At 44.3% G+C, this 22,081-nt stretch overlaps 1 protein-coding gene across 1 annotated transcript in view; it reads left to right on the plus strand.

Moving 5' to 3' along the window:
• LOC137431195 (sulfotransferase 1B1) overlaps nt 1-22,081 on the plus strand; it is a 139,285-nt gene that overhangs the window by 113,118 nt on the left and 4,086 nt on the right. The window contains exon 5 of the mRNA XM_078781637.1: nt 21,225-21,351. Coding sequence (XP_078637763.1) covers nt 21,225-21,351 — 127 coding nt within the window. The remainder of the gene's footprint in view (nt 1-21,224; nt 21,352-22,081) is intronic.

Genomic DNA, 22,081 nt, shown 5'->3' on the forward strand with positions numbered 1-22,081 from the left:
GCATTAAGGTCAATCATGATAGTTCGCCACCCACCCATCAGGCATTGAAGTTGGTATGTCCTTTATTGTCCCCCGTCGCACCGCGGAGCGAAAGGGGGACTATGGTTTTCCCCTCCGTCTGTGTGTCCGTCCGTCCGGGCGTGCGTGCGTGCGGGCGTGAGGGCGTGCATGCGTACTTGCGTGCGTGCGTGCGTAAGCGAAGGACCGCATTCGAATTTGGTGTGTGGGTGCAACCCACGTCAAAATCAAAGATGGCCGCCGCCATGTATGTCTGACGCCATGTATGTCTGAACCTTGTGAGCGGAATATCTTGAAAAATAAGCGAAGTACCAACTTATAATCTGGTGTGTGGGTGTATCTAGGCATAAGGAAGAACCCTATTGAAAATTGGGTCGCCACGTCAAAATCCAAGATGGCCGCAGCCATGTATGTCTGAACCTTGTGAGCAGAATATCTTGAAAAATAAGCGAAGTACCAACTTCCAATCTGGTGTGTGTGTATATCTAGGCATAAGGAAGAACGCTATTGGAAATTGGGTCGCCACGTCAAAATCTAAGATGGCCGCCACCATATATATATATGTCTGAACATTGTGAGCGAAATAGCTTGAAAAATAAACGAACTACTAATGTCTGGTCTGGTGTGTGGGTGTATCTATGCATAAGGAGGAACGCTATTGAAAATTGTGTTGCCATGTCAAAATCCAAGATGGCCGCCTTGCGTCTTCCACTTTGTCAACTTGCATCACTTCACCGACGGGGGACCTAGGCGTAACGCTTGTTATTAACTGGTACAAGACTGGTGTTGGCTTGAAGGTTAAGGTGATTGGCTTAGTTTAAGTTCAAGCCCCTGAGTTCAAGCTCATGTCAAGCCATTGAATTAACACCAGGTGGGTTGAATCAGCCTGTCTTCCTTCAGAGGTTGGCAAAATGAGTACCAGCTTTCTGGGAAGAATGAGACATTTGTGTATCCTGCGTCAAAGTGGCAACCCATCCAGGATTGTGCCCAATAGCCTAGAAACTGCTTCGGCAGACATATGCATCTGAAGATGCGAAAGGAGTGTTCATCATTAACTGGTAGGGGTACCCAGCATTGCCCGGTGCTGTTCTAATCCTTTTGGAATTTAGAAGAAATCAATTTTTTTTTCCTTCTATTTCATGTGGGTGCCTAAAACATTTCTCTCTACCCACAAAGGAATGGGGCCCCGGATCATTTGATATTACCTTTCACATAGCTACAAAGACTTAGGCATTATTGAGTGATTAAAACAAAATCCAAGGTTTTCATTCCAAAATTTTTTTTTTTTGCCGATAACACTCCCCAACACTCACAGATGAACCACCACTGAAAGCTGGACGATGATCCATTTAACGGTCTGAGAAAATTTGGCAACACAGAAAAACATCTCTCTTATAGTATAGACTTGGCATTTTTACCCGCCGCTTCGCTGACTGATTTTCACCCTATTATTTGCCAGAGGACATCTTTCTTCTGCTTGTAGGCTATGAGCCAAGGGGGTTGGTCGGTACCATACAGATGGAGTAAGGCTCATTGTGATTTTTAGCAAGATATATGTCCCTAGATATGAAAAAAAGTGATAGCAGTGTATAACTCTCGGCCATCTCTGTGTTATCACCCGAAATATTATTATACACCTGCTTCGCTTCGCCAAAAAATGTGATATTTGCTAAAATTGGAATAAATATGTTTTTAAGGACCACAGAGTGCCAATAATTTGCATACTGGATGCCAACTAATATAGTAATAGAAATATAGAATATTTGTGGGGGTTATTTATCAAAATATTGATATAATGACAAAAAATATGTTAAATTTAGTGAAAAAGTGGTCGAAATCGCTTCGAGTTCAGAATTCACATTGTACATTTTTGTCAATATTTCAAAAATGAAAACTCCCAGAGTAACATTTGACCCCTCAAAATCTTCGCAAGGAACCACTGCATTGGAATATATCATTACTTTGTAATATGGTGGTTGTTTGGGGCACATATTTTGGCAAAGTTCAAAATATGTTCAACCATACCCCCTAATTTTGATATTTTGGAATGAAACATAGCTTTTGAACATTTTAGGTTTATTCGTCTACTACTTTTGGTATCTCAGTGTAATTTTTGGTATTAGCTAGTATCCTAAAGTAGGTTTGTAACATCAGCTACATTATATTTCACAATGCATGCAAACTTGCTCCACACTCTAGGTTTATCATGATCTCTCGAACAAATACGATGTCGATCTCGATCTCGGCACTCTGTGGTCCTTAAAAACATATTTATTCCAATTTTAGCAAATATCACATTTTTTGGCGAAGCGAAGCGGGCGTATAATAATATTTCGGGTGATAACACAGAGATGGCCGAGAGTTATACACTGCTATCACTTTTTTTTCATATCTAGGGACATATATCTTGCTAAAAATCACAATGAGCCTTACGCCATCTGTATGGTACTGACCGGTCAATTTGGGGGGTCTGGCTCATAGCCTATTGGAAATCAGCTAACATCACCCACCCTCATCAGACAACTTCTTCTTCTTAACAGCCACAATTATTCACAGCCGGGGTTGGCCGGGGAAAGGTTGGCTCAAGTCTTTCACGAACCGGCTGGCCAGGCCTGATGTTCGACTAAGGTTAGGGCAGGATTTTGTAATTTGGCGAGGGTGCCGGCAATAGCTTGCCTACTTTTCGCAAAGGATACAGTGGGATCTTTCACGTCCACCAATTAACGACGGCCGATGAGACTCCCAGTTTAATGTTCATCCGAGGAACGGCACACATATTGATGAATCAACCCGCCTGTGAAACACCGGGATGACAGTTTATAGCAGGGTCAACATTCAAACCCAGGCTAGACAGCTTAGAGGTGAGTGCACATAACGCTAGGCAATACTGCCACCAAACTTCATCATCCAACCTTGCAGCTTATATGTGGCACTTGAAAAAAAAAAACACTTCCGTTTCGCCGTGAAGCTCATTTTATTTACTTTGGTTTTAACCTCCATTTAAAATAAGTGAAATTAAACATTTTGAAAATTTCGAATTATTCTCACTCAGATTTCAACATCATCGTAATGTTATTGTTATACAAGATGATAATTTGTAATATTGGTTACCACTGGGGGCTCCATACGATATACATTTAAATATAGAGAATTGGGGTCTTCCCCCCACCTTGAACCCCGTCCACAAATATGCAACCCAGACAGAAACCATAGTTGGAGTACCTTTCCTTATGCAACATGCACAATTTGGTTAAATTTAGTTCAGCTGTTTTTTTAGTTTTTAAAGCATATGTAAACAAACAAATAAACAAGAAGATGTCATGCAGACCACTTTTAAAATCCCTAAAACAAAGTTAACCTGAAAAAAATCGATGTTGACCTTTTAACCTTTAGACCTCAAAAATAATTTGTGGTTGAATTCAGTGACCTGATGTGTAAACCTTGGTCAAATGTCAAGTAAATCAGATGAAAATTGAGGTTTAAAAAAATTGCACCCAAATTGCTGACCTTTGACCTATGTTTACCTTTTGGCCGATGTTGACCGAAAAAATAATTGGTGGTTGAATTCACTGACCTGATTTGCAAATACTCCTCAAATGTCAAGTCAATCGGATGAAAATTGATTTTAGAAATTTTTCAAAAATTGGTTACCTTTGGCCTATGTTGACATTTTGACCTTAATATCAATATGACCAACTCTACTATTTGGTGAAGTTTCGTGAGAGTGGTTTAAAATTGTTACCTGTAGGCGATTGACATACAGACAAACAAACTAGACCAACCAATATACTTGCGAATCTTTGATTTCGCAAGTAACAAGTTCACTTTTATAGTATTTACATGAATGATCACACGCAGTCAGGTTAATTTGCATAGTGTCATAGATTATAAATACAAATATTGCACAATATTTTAATACAAAATTGAGGATCATGGAATTGCGAGGTTAGAGGGTAAACAGACAATGGCCCAGGCAGTGGGACCACAATTAAACACAAACAATGGAACACATGAACAAGAAACACAATCACTGTGAAGAGAATTGGGGTATGTAGGGTTAATGGGAGTATAAGTGAATTCAGGTAGGGATGGGGGTGTGACACGAGATAGTGGTGTACCACTGGAGGGAAGAGAGGGATTGAAACGTCTCCAGGAGGGATTTCCACCAATGGGAGAAAAGAGGAACAAAGGAGCGGATAAAGATCTAAAGATAAATAAATCTAAAATATCTAAAGATAAATAAATGTAAATAAATCTAAAGATAAAGGATCTCCATGTGTGGTAAGGATGGAGTTTGGGTGGTTTTCCAGAACATTCAGAAGAGACTATCGAGAGTACTGTATTGGCTTTCTCTATAAGTTTATTTCACTATAAAATCTATACTTTTAGCACTTCATGAGCATTGCTTTGCTTTTGGTCTTTCATCTCTTTATATATGGGATATAAAATACCAGAATCATTGTATAATTTCTGATAGTCGGTGTGTACCCCGGTTTAGAATAGGTACACCATATCCCTGCGTGTCGTAAGAGGCGACTAAAAGGGTTGGCGTCAGGAAGGGCATCCGGCCAGAAAAACATTGCTTCAAAAAGAGAACCATGACAATTACAACTATATATGGGTAGGGTACAGCCCGAAGTACCCCGTGGGGGACCCCACTCCCTCTCGTCAAAACTCAAGGTGGGGAACCCGATCGAAGCAAGGGTGGAAATCACTCCATTTATGACGACGAAACGTCTGATGCCCGAAGTGGAGATCGGTTTCTGAGGTTTGGGACATGGAATGAAGGGACAATGACAGGGAGATCAGAAGAAGTGGTGGAAGTATTGGTCAGAAGAAGAGTGGACATATTGTGTGTGCAAGAGACGAGATGGAAGGGAAGTGGTGTGAGAATGGTGAAGGGTAGGCAGGGACAGAAATACAAGTTTGTGTGGCAAGGGTGCCCGGAGGGCGTGCGTGGCGTTGGTGTCCTGTTTTCTGAGGAGTTTGTAGACAGTGTGGTGAGTGTGACTAGAGTGAGTGATAGGTTGATGATGGTGAAAATGATGATTGGAAAGCTCTTGGTGAACGTCATCTCGGGATATACTCCACAGGTTGGTCGGAGCGATGAAGAGAAGGACAAGTTCTGGTGTGCAATAGAGAAGCTGATGGAAAATGTGAAAGATGAGGAAGTTGTTGTGGTAGGAGGAGACCTAAATGGACATGTGGGAAGGAGTATGGATGGTTTTGAGGGAGTTCATGGGGGTTACGGATATGGTGTGAGAAATGGAGAAGGTGAAAGGATTTTGGAGTTTGCTGATGGAGCTGATTTGTTAATTTGTAATACTCAGTTCCAGAAAGAGGATAATAAGCTTGTTACATACACATCAGATGGGTCGACGACAACCGTTGACTACCTGATGGTGTGTAGGCGAGATAAGGGGCACCTCCGGGACACAAAGGTGATCCCGGGGGAGGAGGCTGTTTCACAGCACCACTTGGTTGTCTGCGACATAAGGGTGAAAGGTGCGAGGAGAGCTCGGCGGGTGAAGTACGAGCCGAGAATGAAGGTGTGGAGGTTGAAAGAGGTGACAGTAGGGGAGGCATTAAAAGAGAGGCTGAGTAGGGTCGAGGATGATGTGGTTGAGCTTGAAAGTGGTTGGATGTCAATGAAAGATAGTCTATTGGGAGCCATTGGTGAGGTATGTGGATGGACAAAAGGACCACCGAGGCACTCGGAAACATGGTGGTGGGATGATGAAGTTGGAAAGAGGATTGACGAGAAGAGGAAGAAGTTCATGGAGTGGCAGAAGGCGAAGGGTACGGGGGCAGAAAAAGCAGAGTATGAAAGTTATAAGGCAGCCAAGAAGGCTGCAAAGAAAGAGGTAGCAAAGGCACAGGAGGGATGTAGGAAAATGTTCTGAGAACGCTTGGATTTGGAAGAGGGTCAGAGAGCAGTATTCAGGATTGTAAAGCAGATAGCGAAAGAGAGGTGTGATGTGATGGGGGTGAGTTGCTTGAAGGATGAAGTGGGACAAATCGTTGTGGACCCAGATGGAATTAAAGGAAGATGGAAGAGATACATGGAAATGCTGTTGAATGCAGAGAATGAATGGGATGGCAACATAGAGATTAACCCAGTTTTAGGACCGGCAGAGAAGATAACTGAGAAGGAAGTGGAGGAAGTGATAAAAGCAATGAAGAGTAGAAAAGCAGGAGGGCCGACGGGAGTTGTGGGAGATATGTTGAAGGCAGCAGGAAGTTGTGGTGTGAAGAGAATAACAGAGATCTGCAATCTGGTGGTGAAAGAAGGACGCATACCAGTGGATTGGGAACTGAATACCCTCGTCCCTCTATACAAGGGGAAAGGTGACCCTCTGGACGGTGGCTCGTATCGAGCGATAAAGTTATTTGAGCATGGAATTTAGATATTGGAAAGGGTGTTGGAGAGGAGGATAAGGAAGGAAGTGAAGATTGACGAAACGCAGTTTGGATTTATGCCAGGAAGAGGAACGACAGACACGCTTTTTATTGTAAGGCATTTGCAGAAGTGCATGGAGAAGAGGAAGAAGTTTTTTCTTGGGTTTGTTGATCTGGAGAAAGCATTCGATAGGGTTCCACGCAAAGTAGTGACATGGGCATTGAGGATGTTAGGAGTTTTGGAATGGTTGATCAGACTAGTGATGGCAATGTAAAAAAGAGCGCACACAGCTGCAAGGACGAAGGACGGGAACAGTGGTGAGTTTGAGCTGAAGGTGGGAGTGCATCAGGGGTCGGTACTAAGTCCACTACTATTTGTAGCTGTGATGGAGGTGCTGGCACAGAACGTAAAGGAGGGTTTACCATGGGAGTTGTTGTATGCAGATGATCTGGTGTTGATTGCGGAAAGTATGGATGGACTGAAGGAAAAGATGAACAAGTGGAAGGAATGTATGGAGACAAAAGGCCTGAAGGTGAATATCGGAAAGACGAAGGGAATGGCAAGTGGTAAAGCATGTGGTGAGGTGGAAAGAACTGGGAAGTGGCTGTGTGCTGTGTGTAGGAAGGGTGTCGGAGTGAACTCCATTCAATGTACAATGTGCGCTGAGTGGGTTCATCAAAAATGTAGTGGTCTGAGAGGGTCATTAACCAGTGTGGCAGCTACATTCAAATGTAAGGTGTGCACAGAGGTAGCTGCAGATGGAGGAAATGTTGAGTTGGATCTTGGAGACGGAGTGAAGCTGGAAGGTGCGAAAACATTTTGCTACCTCGGAGACGTGCTGAATGGAGAAGGTGGATCAGATTTGGCAACGGTTGCTAGAGTGAGATGTGCATGGAAGAAGTTGGGGGAACTGAGTGGCGTGCTGATGAGGAGGGGAGTGTCGTTGAAGCTGAAGGGAAAGGTGTATGCTGCATGTGTGAGAAGTGTTATGATTTATGGGAGCAAGAAATGGGTAATGAACGTAGAGCAGCAACGAAGGCTGGAAAGGGTGGAACTGCGAATGGTTCGGTGGATGTGTGGAGTATCGTTGAGAGAGAGGAAGACAAATGATGAATTGCGAAAGATGATGGGTATAGAGCCTGTGATTGATGCTGTGAAGAGAAACAGGTTGAGATGGTTTGGTCATGGGTTGAGGAAGGATGAAAGTGACTGGTTGAGAAGAGTGATGGAAATGAATGTAGAAGGAAGTAGAGGATGGGGAAGACCGAGAAAGACTTGGCTAAAGATGGTCGAAGAAGAAATGCGGGCAAGGGTGTTAACAAGCGGAGATGCAGAAAATAGGGCAAAATGGAGAAGATTGTCATGGGGACCGCAAGGCAAACCCCCGCTCTCACAGGGAAAATGGCCTTAAAATGCCTGTTGTTGTATTGTATAATTTCTGATGTTCATATATTTTGGTGTCCTACTTTTCACTTGACATCAAGGCAAATGAAAGAGTTGGACAACAGATAGTAGCAAATTCGTCATACCAAGAACACGAAAGAGGAGTGTATGCGAAAAAGGGAGAAGCGGCTGAACATTAACATTCCTTGAAAAAGCTGTACAAAGAAAAGAGTGAGCAATAGTAGAGTTTGTTCACTCGCATGGGAAATGAAATAATGTGGTGCAATACCTCCACATCCTTACCCAACATCACATGCTCACAGTTAATGCATGGGACTTTACTTCTGATTATATATGTATGTATATATATATATATATATATATATATATATATATATATATATATATATATATATATATATATATATATATATGTCAGTATCTGATTCAGAACTCGAGACAGAGGAAAAAGAAGCAACTGAGATATTTATTTGGACTCGTTGTACACAAGCTTGTGGAGAACAGGATGTCGCATATGAAGCTCACAAATGACCGACACGACGGCAAATTGCTCTCAAAGGGAGCTGAACAGGGTTCACTTTATATAGCGATCACGATTGAAAGATAAAGGGTGACTCATCGGCTCACACTTTGATCTCATCCTTTGTTCAGTAAGAAAAGGAGGGTTCAACTGGAGACCATGCCTAGCTTATGTCCAGATAAGCACATGTCCGTAGTTTGGATAAACATTCGTTGAAGGTCAGTAAAAGCACACAAAGATCAGGGTAGCCGATCGTAAAAGTGTCGGCATTCATCTGATTGGTAGGTTTTGAGTAGTAACGGCTGGCAACTTTATACAATGGAGCCACAGTTAGAGCAGGAACAATAAAGAGAATATGCCAACACAGTAACTTAACTCCTTAACAGGAAATATTTAAAGTTAAGCAAAGCAACACATATAAATTGGTTATATTTTGTTAATTGAGCAACATCATTGGCATAATACCTGGGAGGGGGATCTCAGGTCCCACATACCTCCCTTTTGGCTCTATAACATAAAGTTATCTAAGAGCCAATCAAAGGCCTTTATTCAATCAAGGTAGGAAATAGAAAGGTATCATGCGAATGTTCTCCAAGGGAGCATGCCCCGCACCCAAAGCGCCCCGCACCGCACCCCAAAGGACGATTCGTGTGTGTGTGTGAGTATGTGATGTGAGTTGGCCATGGAGGCATTGAGGTCAATTAACGTGTCGGATCCACAACGAAGACGTCTGGCTCGGCCGGGGTCCACACCCGAGAGGTCTCCCGACCCACCCTTGGACCACAGAGGTGCAGCCGGAATTCCCCCCTAGCAAGGGCTCGCCCAAGCGTCCCCAGGTGCAATCCTTGCAGATCTTCGGCGCTAATCGATGTCTATGTCCATGAGGCCTTGTAGGTGCTGGTGTTCTGGGGAATACATAACATCATCAGCATCTGATGGCATAGGTTTTCTTGCCATAAAACAAAACATTACGATCCAAAGGAGGGAGAGAAACTTCCTTTGAGTTAAAGTCGAAGTTGTTCGAGTCAAAGTCGTCATCCTTGGACGAACATTCAGAGTCGGAATCCAGAGTATCATCGGTGTCAGGTCCCATGACAACCAGACCCAGTGTTGCAGTCGGGTCCGGAGTTGGGTCGACATCCAGAGTTGGGTCAATGACGATTGAACCACTGTGAGCTCGTGAGACATAAGGAGACATAAGAATCACTAGGCGGGGTCCGTGAAGACCAAATCAAATCCACATCCGCATCCAAATCCAGTTTTACAGTGTAATCAAAATCATTATCGGTAAAATCAATGTTGGCAGTAAAATCTTTATCGGGCAAATCAACAAAAATCAATGTTGGCAGTAAAATCTTTATCGGGCAAATCAACAAAAATCAATGTTGGCAGTAAAATCTTTATCGGGCAAATCAACAATGGAAGAACAATCTTCGGAAGTGGAGATCTCATCATCACTGCCCAGTGGCTCGTTCGGGTCGTCGTTCCAGGATCCGCAGTCCGCAGTCACGTCGACAGCCAGAGGTTCATTTGGATCCATGGTCAGCTTGACGGTCACCACCATGGCTTTTTCTGGTGTCTCCTTCAGTGTCCATCCTGAAAACACTTTCTCACACACGCAAGGACTAAAGCCTTGATTAGTACACCACAAACCACAAGTCCAAGGATTATTGCTAAGACGGTCAATATCCACTTTACTATTGTACCAGTCCATCCCTTAAACCAGTCGGTGAGCCACTGGTAGGAGGCTTCTCGGTCCATTCGATCCTCTGTCAATCTGTGTCCACTTTCCCTTAACCTTACAATAGCAGCTCTGACCCCTCTGATGGGTCAGGTATGTACATACAACACTTACCCTCAATTATCCCACATACACCCCCTCATTCTGCCAGCAACATATCCAAAGCGACCCTGGTCTGCATAACCATTGTGCGCATATGGACAACCATGTCCAACATTTCGTCGTGTGCTGTGGCGGTATCATTGGCCACCCTTTCTAAAATTAGTGCAATTTTGTCAATGCGGTAACTATTCATGACCGTTCCTGCCCATGGAAAGAAGAAGCTAACGCCTTTCTCCAAAATCGGCGCCGTGTAAGGTGGTGGTGTCATCATCATTCCAATAGGTTCCCCTCCGTGCTCTTATGGGTGCCGTGTTACCGTGTAAGTGTTGTCGCAATTCCATTTCGGGGAACACTGATCCCAGGTAGCATGTCCCTCCCAAATTATCAGGTAAATACGGGTAAGCTTTATTTCCGCACACAAACATGGTGCCGTGCGGCCACAACCACTTTCCCTTATACCCTGCCGTACCATCAACTTTTTACAACCCTTTTTCCTTCCTTCTCAACAAATCCCTGCAGAGTCACCTGTTATTGACAAATAATCCATCTGATTCGACTTTCCTTTATCATCTCTGCACTTCCCACAACCTTCTTCACACTTCCTCCCGAACCTTGCCTCCAGACACAACCCACATGAGTCTCGAAGGCCAATTCTGCCATCCTCATGCAGACATCAGTATCTCACTTCCCCCGTTACCTTTTGGCATCCCAATGCTCTTAAACAAACAGCTTTAACAACACCTGTTACAGTGAGTATATTTCCCCTGCTCCCTCCCCTTACTCAGGAGCCATCATTTTGATAAAATCATTTGAAAAATGCCCAATGGCTATCCATTCTGCTCAGGATTGCGTGCTCCTAACATAATACTGGATTCCAACCTCCAACCCAGCCACAGTTTCTCCGAAACAGCTCCAATTGTTTTCTTTTTCCTCGCACACAAGCCAGTCCAATCGTACCACAGACTTACAATCAGACAGACAGATAACAGAGGCGAATCACAAGCCCCAGAACCCAACCAAACTCGAATCCACCTTCAAAGGACACCACCTCTCCAGACAGTCTAATCCACAGTATCTATATGCCAACCTCGTGCATAAATCAACACCCCAGCTCTCCAATTACCTTCTGACATTGGAAGCGACATTGACATTCTGACATTGACAATCTGTGCGAGTGCCCCCTTCGCTCGTGTCACCATCGGCATGTTGCGTCCTATCCTCTGGTTGGCGGCTTTTCCCGCCGCCTCATCCGCCCTTGCGTTGCCCCAAGCAACATCAGTGTCCGCCCTTTGGTGGCCGCGACATTTAATCACCGCGATAGCGCGGGGAAGCAAAATGCTTTGGAGTAGCCCTTCCACCAATGCGCCATTTTTTAAATCACCGAACCTGCGGATGTGAGGAAACCTCGCATTTTCCAAATTGCTCCTTTGTTGTGGACTACCCCGTGTGCGTAGGCCGAATCTGTGTAAATGTTGGTGGCAAGGCCTTCCTTCAAGGAAGGAAAGAAAGGAAGGAAGTAAGGAAGGAATTCCTTCAAGGTCTGTGTCTGTCAAGGGCGGTAGTTCCCTCCAAGATTGTTTCAGCCTCTGGCCCAATGGCTGCCCAGGATCTACAATGGATCCCAATATCCCAAAATAAATTGTTTCAACTAGAATTACCACCAGCAAACCACCTCCCCCCGTTATTTATTTATTTTCGTAAATAAACAAATAATAAAAATAACCTGGTCTATTTATTGAAAATATAAATAGTTCTCATGTCTTACCGTCTGGTCAATTTTTCTCACCCACTGTGACTCACTCAAAATAGATTCTCACTGTTTGAGTGCAGGTGTCCTGTTTTACTCCTTCCCCTGTTGGTGTGCACACACGTCACTAATGCACCCATCCAAACACCATTCTACCACACGCACCACAGATGCCAATATCCACCACAATTTACCTATGCCCTCTACCTACTTTTAAGCTACCCTCCCCGGGTATTCGTGAAGGGGGTCCATCTTTCCCAACCACTCCCTTTGCACCAGCCACTTCACGTTGTCCACCATACTCACTCTACATTTGTCCATAAACCTCTAAGACACACACAACCTGTCCAAAGTTTCACAGTGAGGTGGGGTGCCGATCAATTCTGAAATAACAAAGAGGGTTTTGTCTGAAATTCGTCTCATGAAAACCCATCCAAGAGTCCAGTGTAACAGACAGACAAACACATAGACACACAGAAGACCCCAGGGTCCCATCAAACTAGCTTGTCCCCAGATCCACAAAACGAAACACGTAACTTACTCAATGAATGCAATTGTCATCCCAATTTTCATTCCCTGTGCAAATTAAAGCACTCCGGACAATTTGCAGCCAATGTCAACAACTGAAGTTGTTTGTCTGACTCCAGGCAGTTACATACAGTTACATACATCCCTGCTTATGTCACACAAGACAACAGGTAATCCGCTATCAACAGACACCACACCACACAGAAACCTTTGGCAATGCAACAACCGAACTCCCAGACAAACAACAACAAAACATCCAATCCACCTCAATGGCTCACCAAGCAGCTCATTGTGTCCCTGTCTATCTCTTCTTGCATCTACACTGTTCACAGCGAGTCCAATTCATCCTTTGTCACATGTACCCAGAGCATATGTAACAACCACTCAAACTTAATCCAGCTACACATACCGATTTCCCAAAAACTCACAGAGCAGTCCAAATTCAGACCAGTCATGCATTTACATGTAAATCCATTCCATACAAGTTATTTCACACAACCATTCTCCATACACCTGGTTTTGCACACCTGTGCCCACACCTGGTGCTTCCTGCACCCTCCTTCCTCACAGTCTTCTTCACGCACTACATTCACAATCACAATTACTCACTCATACACTGCTAATGAATGGCTGCTCACAACTCAGCCCATCAAATCTTTATATTCCATTTCCCTTGACAAAAGAAATAATTTTCATAATCAAATTATATTTCTATTTTATTTTACGGATTCTCTGGATATTCAATCCCATTCACATGAAACTATCTATTTCCAGACAGGCACACTGTCGGTGTAATCTGTTTCTTTTCCTGAGTCCCCCGGAACAACCAACAACACATCAACAACTTTCAGAAATCAATATTCTTCTGTTCACAAATTACGTACACAATTTCGGTTTCAACCAACAATACATCTCCTTCTGTCCCGATCCAAGTTCTATATCATGTCGTTGAATCAACACCAGGTTGGTTGACTCAGCCTCCCAAGGTTAACAACTTGGTAAACGACAATCAGTGAGACTCCATATTACAAATGCAAACACCCGATGTATGTACCAAACCAACAACCGCCAACAATCTGCCCAGGAACTCCCGCCAAAACCCCACAGCCTTTCTTGGGAGGCGTGCTCTACCATGCAGCACCCTCTCTACCTGGTGCACACCTTTCGCACCTGTGCTCATTCAACACATCATTCACCCGGCACAAGCCACACCAATACCGACCGCTGAACACCACAACCATACCGACAACCTCGGTCTTGGGGGAGACGGTCGCAGTGCGTGGTATCCCTCACGTCACCTACGCCGCCCTCGTCCCTCAGTCCACACAACTGCAGCCCTCAGTGCCCACCAAGAGTGCCCAATCCACGACCCACAATTTTCTCAGGGCACACACCTGCCTCTTTGAAATCCAAGTTTCAGAAATATAACTCCATTTAACCAGGCGGAAACACCAAGAATCCACAACTTCAAGACCGCAGCCAATTAGCAGCGGCACCCGACCTATCCATCCAACAACAACCGCAACAACACCCGCTCCCAAACCGAGTCCCCCCCCCCCCCCCCATACAGCGCACACATGACTCGCAGCTCGCTCGGCTCCAGCCCGAATGCACAATAACTCTATTCCCAAACTACATGCACCTTCCACGGAGCCGCACGGCAGGAACCACATCACATACCGACAGTTGAAACCCCGACCTTTCTCATCCCTCAGATGAGCGTTCGGTTGAAAACCCGACATTTCTACTCAAATTATCGAATTTCCAATACTCTCCCTCCTCCGCCTGTGGGGCAGCTTGTCCCACCTTATCTGCCCTGAGACCCACATGCATTTTCATAACTAAACCATACCACCATCGCTCGCCTGCAAAGGTCTTTATCCGGCGCATCGATCAACACAAATGCACCGATGCATCTTGCGTCTTCCAGCTGCCATTCCGCATCACATCCGTACCGTGATCTTGCAACTACCATTCCCTATTTCATCCGATCTAGACAACCTCATTCACCTCATTCAGAGAGACCTCATCCACACTGTACCTCATTTACTGTAGATAGGGTTTCCGGTTGGCACCGGAAATTCATTACTGTCCTGAAATCCTCCATTCGACCACGCCAATCGCCTCATTTTATATACTTCACGTTACTATCAACGTTTATTCAGCATTCCCCTTATAAATCCATCTTAAACAACGTATTCCTCATGACATTGCATGGCAGGAGTCACAGGCCCCCACTATACTGACATGGCACACAGCACACCGCATGAAACACCTTGCTGACAAGGCACGAACGTCCGACATCCAGCAAAGTCGCAATGGCCCACAATGCATTTGGGCACACATCCTCCGAGCAACCTCATAGCAGGGTTCTCCCCCATACTCACGCATCTTTCTTGCGCACTCTCTCCCGGTACATACTCCATACCACTCACCACAGGTGTGCACTCTTCTGCACGTGCAATCACCACCGCCACCCTTGCTCACCAACACTCCTCGCTCGTACACCTCATCAACACACCTGTTCCACACCTATATCGCATTCGTCCCGCCTCGCGGTTCCCTGCAAGGGCCGTTGCCTGGTGACCAGCCTGCACGTCGGACTCACGCGTTCACGGCGGGGTCTCATCTCTGGTTCGCAAATTATCGCAAAAAACAGAATATCTGACCCTTGACCTCTGACCCAGAATGCAATCAATCAATGACGTCCCACGTCACAAATTCATCACAAAGGTGAGCTGCCTCAGGGATATACTCATCCAATACAAACCTACAATACACAAGTAGCCAATACCAATCGACATTGCATAATTTCTGCAGGCAATACAAGAAATCCTTTCACACGTCAATGACACACACACAATGGACACAAATACATACTTCAATGATAGACATCCACATATACATTTATTCATTCATTCATTCATATACCAGTGAGTCTCTCAGACGTCGCGCGAACGCCGGATAGACTCCAACCATGCACCCCCAACTGCAACTCCCATGCCAACCTATGCAACGTACTTCGAATCATGCGTTTCCTTATACATTCACCATACCACGTGACTGACAAACCGGCTCGCATTTCAAACCACTGCGCACACCCAGCGGTGTTAACAGTCGCAAAATTCACAGCACAACGACCTGAGTGGGTCGTGTACAACGCCTATCCGACCAACTTGTCACTAACCACGTACAGTACAGCATAAATTCATGCACACGCGTCTCTTTGTAGGCTACAATCTTGTTCAACAATCCCCATTCACTCATGTTACGTCTCAATCATTCAAAAGAAAGGAGATTTTTAGACCAGGGTGGAAAGGGTGAGTTGGGGTGAAAAGGGTGGGGCAGGGAGGGGTATTGCCTGGAGCCCTGGGACAGGGCCCAGGTCTTGGGATGTTAGTGAGGGTAGGTTGGTAACTACCTCCCCTAGCGCGGGGTCTGGAATTTTGACAAGCGGCATCAGTGGCTCGTTGGCTTGCCTGTTTATTTCCTTAATCGTCTTATTCTGCAATTTGTTTGCCTGCTTCCTCAGGCCTTTGAGAGGCTCGCCCGCCTTCTCTTTCTGAGAGGCTCGCCCGCCTTCACAGATTTATTACCCATCCTTGGAGAGTTTTTGGTTTACCGACGTTGCCTTATTCCCGAGAGGCTCTCCTGCCTGCACGGGTTTACGGCCACCTAGCCTCACTCCTGAGAGGCTCGCCCACCTGCACAGCTTTCTAGCCTCACTCCTGAGAGGCTCGCCCGCCTACACAGCTTTCTAGCCTCACTCCTGAGAGGCTCGCCCGCCTACACAGCTTTCCAGCCTCACTACTGAGAGGCTCGCCCGCCTACACAGCTTTCCGTGTGCTAACCGTACCTTACTTTTCCAGGTAACCACCAGGTAAACAGGTAACCTTACTCCTTATTCCCGAGAGGTCTCTCCCGCCTACACGGGTTTATTTCTGAGAGGATCGCCCACCTACACAGCCTTGGAGATCTTACCTCCTTACCCTTACGTTACCCGAACGAATCCATAAACAGTCAGTTGCTCCGGAGCCCCAAACGGCTTGTTCTTAAATTTTGTTCGAGGATCAGGCTCGAGCAGGGGACGGGGCAAACGGCACCTGAGCGAGAGAGAGTGGGTTCCAATTTAGCCTAAATCCCAGTCTATAAAGGAAAAACAATATAAACCCAAAGCTCACCTCACCCGGACCAATTGAACCAGCTGGTTTTTTCCACTCACCCGCGCCTGGAGCCACGTCCCGGGTCTGCCTGAGCTGAATCCGAGTCACGGCACCATATGTCGGTATCTGATTTAGAACTCGAGACAGAGGAAAAAGAAGCAACTGAGATATTTATTTGGACTCGTTGTACACAAGCTTGTGGAGAACAGGATGTAGATAACATTTTTTGGGGAAATATTTTTTTTCAACTCAAGTTTTCAACTTCAATTGTTTATAAAATGTGATATCACGTATATTACAAATACATTTGTGCAAAATAATTGTTTGAATTATGATTGGTTTAAACCAGGGGTCGGCAACCTTTTTGACATGAAGTGCCAGTTTGAAATGTTCTTCTTAATTAGTGTGCCATATCAACATTAAGTTTAACATTAAGTTTAATTATGACACCACATCAATAAAATATTTCCAACAGACATGGAATTTTATTCCATCCATATAGGCTACATGCATAGCAACAACATTTTAAAGAAACATTTACCGAACATCTACCGAACCTGAACCGCTTCACTGCAATTCCTGTGGGAAATGTGAGCGGGAGGCCGTACCGTCAATCAAACTAAATAAGACAGGCCGCCTGTTACGAGAAAAACTACTACCCCCATTTTCATTATGACCACCCAATAAAAAAACTCAAAATAATGACGAGATTAATATTAAAACGCAGAAGGCAGCCTGAATGAGAACAAAGAGTGGAGATGCAGCCGCTGACCACCGGGTGTTAACACACAGTCGCTCTTACAGCACCTCAGGTTGCCGCGAACGGCGTATCGGGAGGCACCAAGCCTGCATCTCCTGTTTTATATCTGCGATTATTATACAATTCGGAATAATGATAAGATTAATATTAAAACTCAGAAACCAGTCCGAATAATAATAATGAGTGGAGATGCAGCCTCGGACCATCTGCTGTGAACAACACCACTGTTCTTACAGCACATCCGGTTGCCGCGAATATTGTGTTTCAATGCGCCAGGCCGGCATCTCATGTTGTTCATCTTTGATTATTATTCCACTAAAACAATTTGGAATTGGAATGTTGACTCTGCTCTGATCCATCTACCTCATCATCCTGCACAATCACACCGGAATACTGTTATAGTGCAACACGCGCAACAGCCAATGGCTGTTCAAGAGGTGATTTGGCATGCAGCGGAGAGGGCACTGCTTTCGCCAGTGTGCCAATTATTACGCTGCCGCGTGCCAATGGTGGCACGCGTGCCTAAGGTTGCCGACCCCTGGTTTAAACCATGACAAAACGGCAACTCGGGTACAGTAATTTATTTATTATTTTTTTTTGGTATACAAGATCGAGGCTCGTGAAAGAGCTAACATTAATCACACAAAAAGACAAACCGACACACAAAACACAAAAAACAAGGGGAGCGGCAGACAAGATGGGGAGAGAGGGGGAAGGACACAAACACAACATTTGAGAGCAGGGACATCGGGAGGACTTGGGGGGAGGTGGGAGAGGAATAAAACATTTGATCACTGCAAGGACTCTGGGGTGAATTACCGGGGGTAGAAAAGATCAAGGTTTTCGATGGGGGAAGATAAGAGATGGTGGTGAACAGCTGTTTTAAAGACCTGGAGGGAGGAGTGGGATTGAAGGGAGTGGGGGAGTTTCCAGAGGTGGGAGAAAAGGGGAATGAAAGAGTGAAGGTGAACAGAGAGCCTAGACTTTGGCAGTTTAACCATAAGAGGGTTGCAGGCAGATCTTGTGCGACCTGAAGGAATATTGGGGGGACAGAGCACAGAGAGAGCTGGGGGAGCAAGGCCGGAGAGGAGTCGGTAGAAGACAGAAATACCACCAACCTGCCTGCGGTGAGTGAGTGAAAGGCCCTCGGAGTTGACTACATCGCAGGAGATTCCAATGATTCTGAAAGCTTTGGCCTCAACAGCGTGAAGCCGAGCAAGGTGTGAGGCAGGAGCACCAGCCCAGAGGGGGGAACAGTATTCCATTGAGCTGTGGATGAAAGCCTTGTATGTGGTGAGGAGCTCAGGTGTGCCAAGGAAGGACTTCGCACGACGGAGGATGCCCAGTCGGCGACTGGCTTTGGAGGCCAGCTTGGAAATGTGGTTTTCCCAAGAAAGATCATGGCAGATAGTGAGACCCAAAAGCTTGAGCGACAGAACTTCTTGGAGAGGATTGTTGAGAAAGTAGATGGGAGCGTTGTCCAGTCGGTCCTTTCGGAGAGACATTGTAAGAGTGTGAGATTTGTCAGGATTGAAAGACATGTTCCACTTGTTTGACCAGTCTGTGATTTTGTCCAGGTCTGCAGAGAGTGAGGAGGCTGCAGACTGCCGATCTGAGGGATGAGGAATGGAGCGGCAGATAGATAGTATTTATCTATATATCTACACATCTGGGCAGTGTCTGTGTTGTAACTTAACGACTCCCTCAAACTTTTGTTTCCGTGGTTGTGAAGTGTTTTTAATAACGTTGTGGTGGTTTTGAATCACGTGATGGTGAGGTATTTTGAATTATGGGGTGGTTGAGGTGTTTTTAAATGACGTGGTGGTTAGGTGATTTTATATCACATGGTGGTGAGGTGTTTTTAAATGATGTGGTGGTGAGGTGTTTTGAATTACGTGGTGGTGAGGTATTTATAATTACGTGGTGGTGAGGTGTTTTTAATTATGTGGTGATGAGGTGTTTTGAATTACCTGGTGGTGAGGTGTTTGGAATTACTTGGTGGTGAGGTCTTTTTAAATGACGTGGTGGTGAGTTGTTTTTAATTTCGTTGCTGTGAGGTGTTTTTATTACATGTTTTATGGCTGTGAGGTGTTTTTATTTCGTGTTTTATGGTTGTGAGGTGTTTTTATTATGTGTTTTATGGCTGTGAGGTGTTTTTATTGCATGTTTTATGGCTGTGAGGTGTTTTCAATTTCGTGGTGGTGAGGTGTTTTTATTACGTGTTTTATGGCTGTGAGGTGTCTTGAATTACTTGGTGGTGAGGTGTTTTGAATTACGTGGTGGTGAGGTGTAATCGTCCCAAACTTCCAGTCTGCACCTACCCCTCCCCTCGGTATGTGCTGAGGGGTTCTTTCTTGAAAAAAAAGAACATTCAACCTAAATCTTCAACCTAAATTGCCCATCAAAATGTAATATCACAAACACAACAAATGCATTTGTGCAAAATAATTGTTTGTATTATGATTGGTGTAAATCATGACAACACAGCAACTCAGGTACAGTCATTAGCCTCAGCTAAAATAAGCCCGTTCCTCAGTAAAGACGCTTGGTGATGCGAGCGCAGCGAGCCGAGCCAAGGTAGTATATACGTACAGTATATATCTGTGCAGTTTCTGTCTTGTGTTGGGTTGTGTTGTCTTGTCACTGAACTACTCCCTCAAACTTTTGTGAAATCCTACCAAACTTCTGGTATGCACATATCTCTCCCGTCGGTATGTCCTAAGGGTAGTTCTTTTTGAAAAAAATTCCATTTTTTTTTCTTTTTTGGAATTTTTTGGGGAATTTTTTTTTTTAAACCTTAAGTTTTCAATTTTAATTGTTTGTAAAATGTGATATCACGTATATTACAAATACATTTGTGCAAAATAATTGTTTGAATTATGATTGGTTTAAATCATGACAAAACGGCAACTCGGGACAGTCATTTATCTATATATCTACACATCTGGGCAGTGTCTGTGTTGTCACAACGACTCCCTCAAACTTTTGTTTCCATGGTTGTGAAGTGTTTTTAATAACGTTGTGGTGGTTTTGAATCACGTGGTGGTGAGGTATTTTGAATTACGTGGGGGTGAGGTGTTTTAAATTACTTGGTGGTGAGGTGTTTTAAATTAGGTGGGGTGAGGTGTTTTAAATTACGTGGGGGTGAGGTATTTTAAATGACATGTGGTTGAGGTGTTTTGAATTATGTGGTGGTGAGGTGTAAATCCCAAACTTCCAGTCTGCACCTACCCCTCCCGTATGTATGTGCTGAGGGGTTCTTTTTTGAATTATATATATGTTTTTCAACTGAAATCTTCAACCTAAATTGCTTATAAAAATGTAATATCACAAACACTACAAATAAATTTGTGCAAAATAATTGTTCATATTATGATTGGTGTAAATCATGACCACACAGCAACTCAGGTACAGTCATTATCCTCAGCTAAAATAAGCCCGTTCCTCAGTAACGACGTGTATATATATATATATATAATCTTGAACATTGTAGAATCAAATCGCCCTCTTTGCACTTTCCAAACCCTTCAGTTTTGCAGTACGTGGATAATGACATGTTAAATAGGGTGGGTTATAAGGGTGATGTTTAAGAATGCTTCATAGCGCTAAACTTGCAGAATTTTTGAATGATCTGTAAAATCATTATTTTATTTCATTGGAGGTATATACAGTACTTGAACACTGTGCAAGTTGCTGGAGGGAATGTGTTCCATGTTAATCTGTTGTAGTTATCTCAGTGATGAAGTGGGACAATGAGAGTCAACAGTGTTAAACATAATTAATTGGCAAGGCTCTGAAATGTTCACAAGCTTATCAAAGGATTATGTTGACCTACATACAGGTAATATGTGTTTTACGAAACCCAAAGGACGTGGCTGTTTCCTTCTACCACTTCCATACCTTCAACAACATGCTTCCAAATCCTGGTACCTGGAGTGAATTTTTGCAAAACTTCATGATTGGAAAAGGTTAGACTTCCACATTGCACCAGAAGCTCGCTACTCTTTCTCTGTCTGTGTTGTTGCTGGTTTCAGATTCTCCTTTTACAAGTAATTAAACTATTGAGAAAAACATGTTTGAAAATTAATTTTATCTTACTTGATCAAAAAGAAGAAACAAATAATGTATCAAACACAATAATGAGCATTTCAAGGAATTTAAATTTGATGTTTTTCATAATTGAACGTTCTTGGGGCTTCTCTTACTTTCTGTTTATATGCTTCCTACTTCTGCTGTCTCAACAATGGATGGGGGTCCTCAATGCCAAACAGGAAATCAGAGCTGTCTCCCTTGACATATCTCGTGCATTCGATACGGTCTGAGGCCCTGCTCTGCTCACCAAACTCTCCTCTCCTATGGTATCCATGGAAATCTCCATGCACGTCTTGCGGACCTCCTCTATGGTTGCAGTCAAAGTGTGGCCCTGAATGTAATGCTCTCATCTCCCCCCTCCTCTTCAGGCTGGAGTTCCTCAAGGCAGTGTTCTGGGCCCTATGCTTTTTGTGGTATTCATCAATGATCTTGCTGACTCTCTGCAAAATCCTCTCTATCTCTTTGCTGGCGACTCCACTCACTGCCGCTCCATATCTCAACCCTCAGATCGGCAGGCAGCAGCCTCTTCACTCTCTGCAGACCTGGACAAAATCACAAACTGGTCAAACAAGTGGAACATGTCTTTCAATCCTGACAAATCTCACA

This window comes from Myxine glutinosa, chromosome 7, assembly GCF_964187855.1.
Source record: "Myxine glutinosa chromosome 7, kmMyxGlut1.1, whole genome shotgun sequence".
NCBI lineage: Eukaryota > Metazoa > Chordata > Myxini > Myxiniformes > Myxinidae > Myxine > Myxine glutinosa.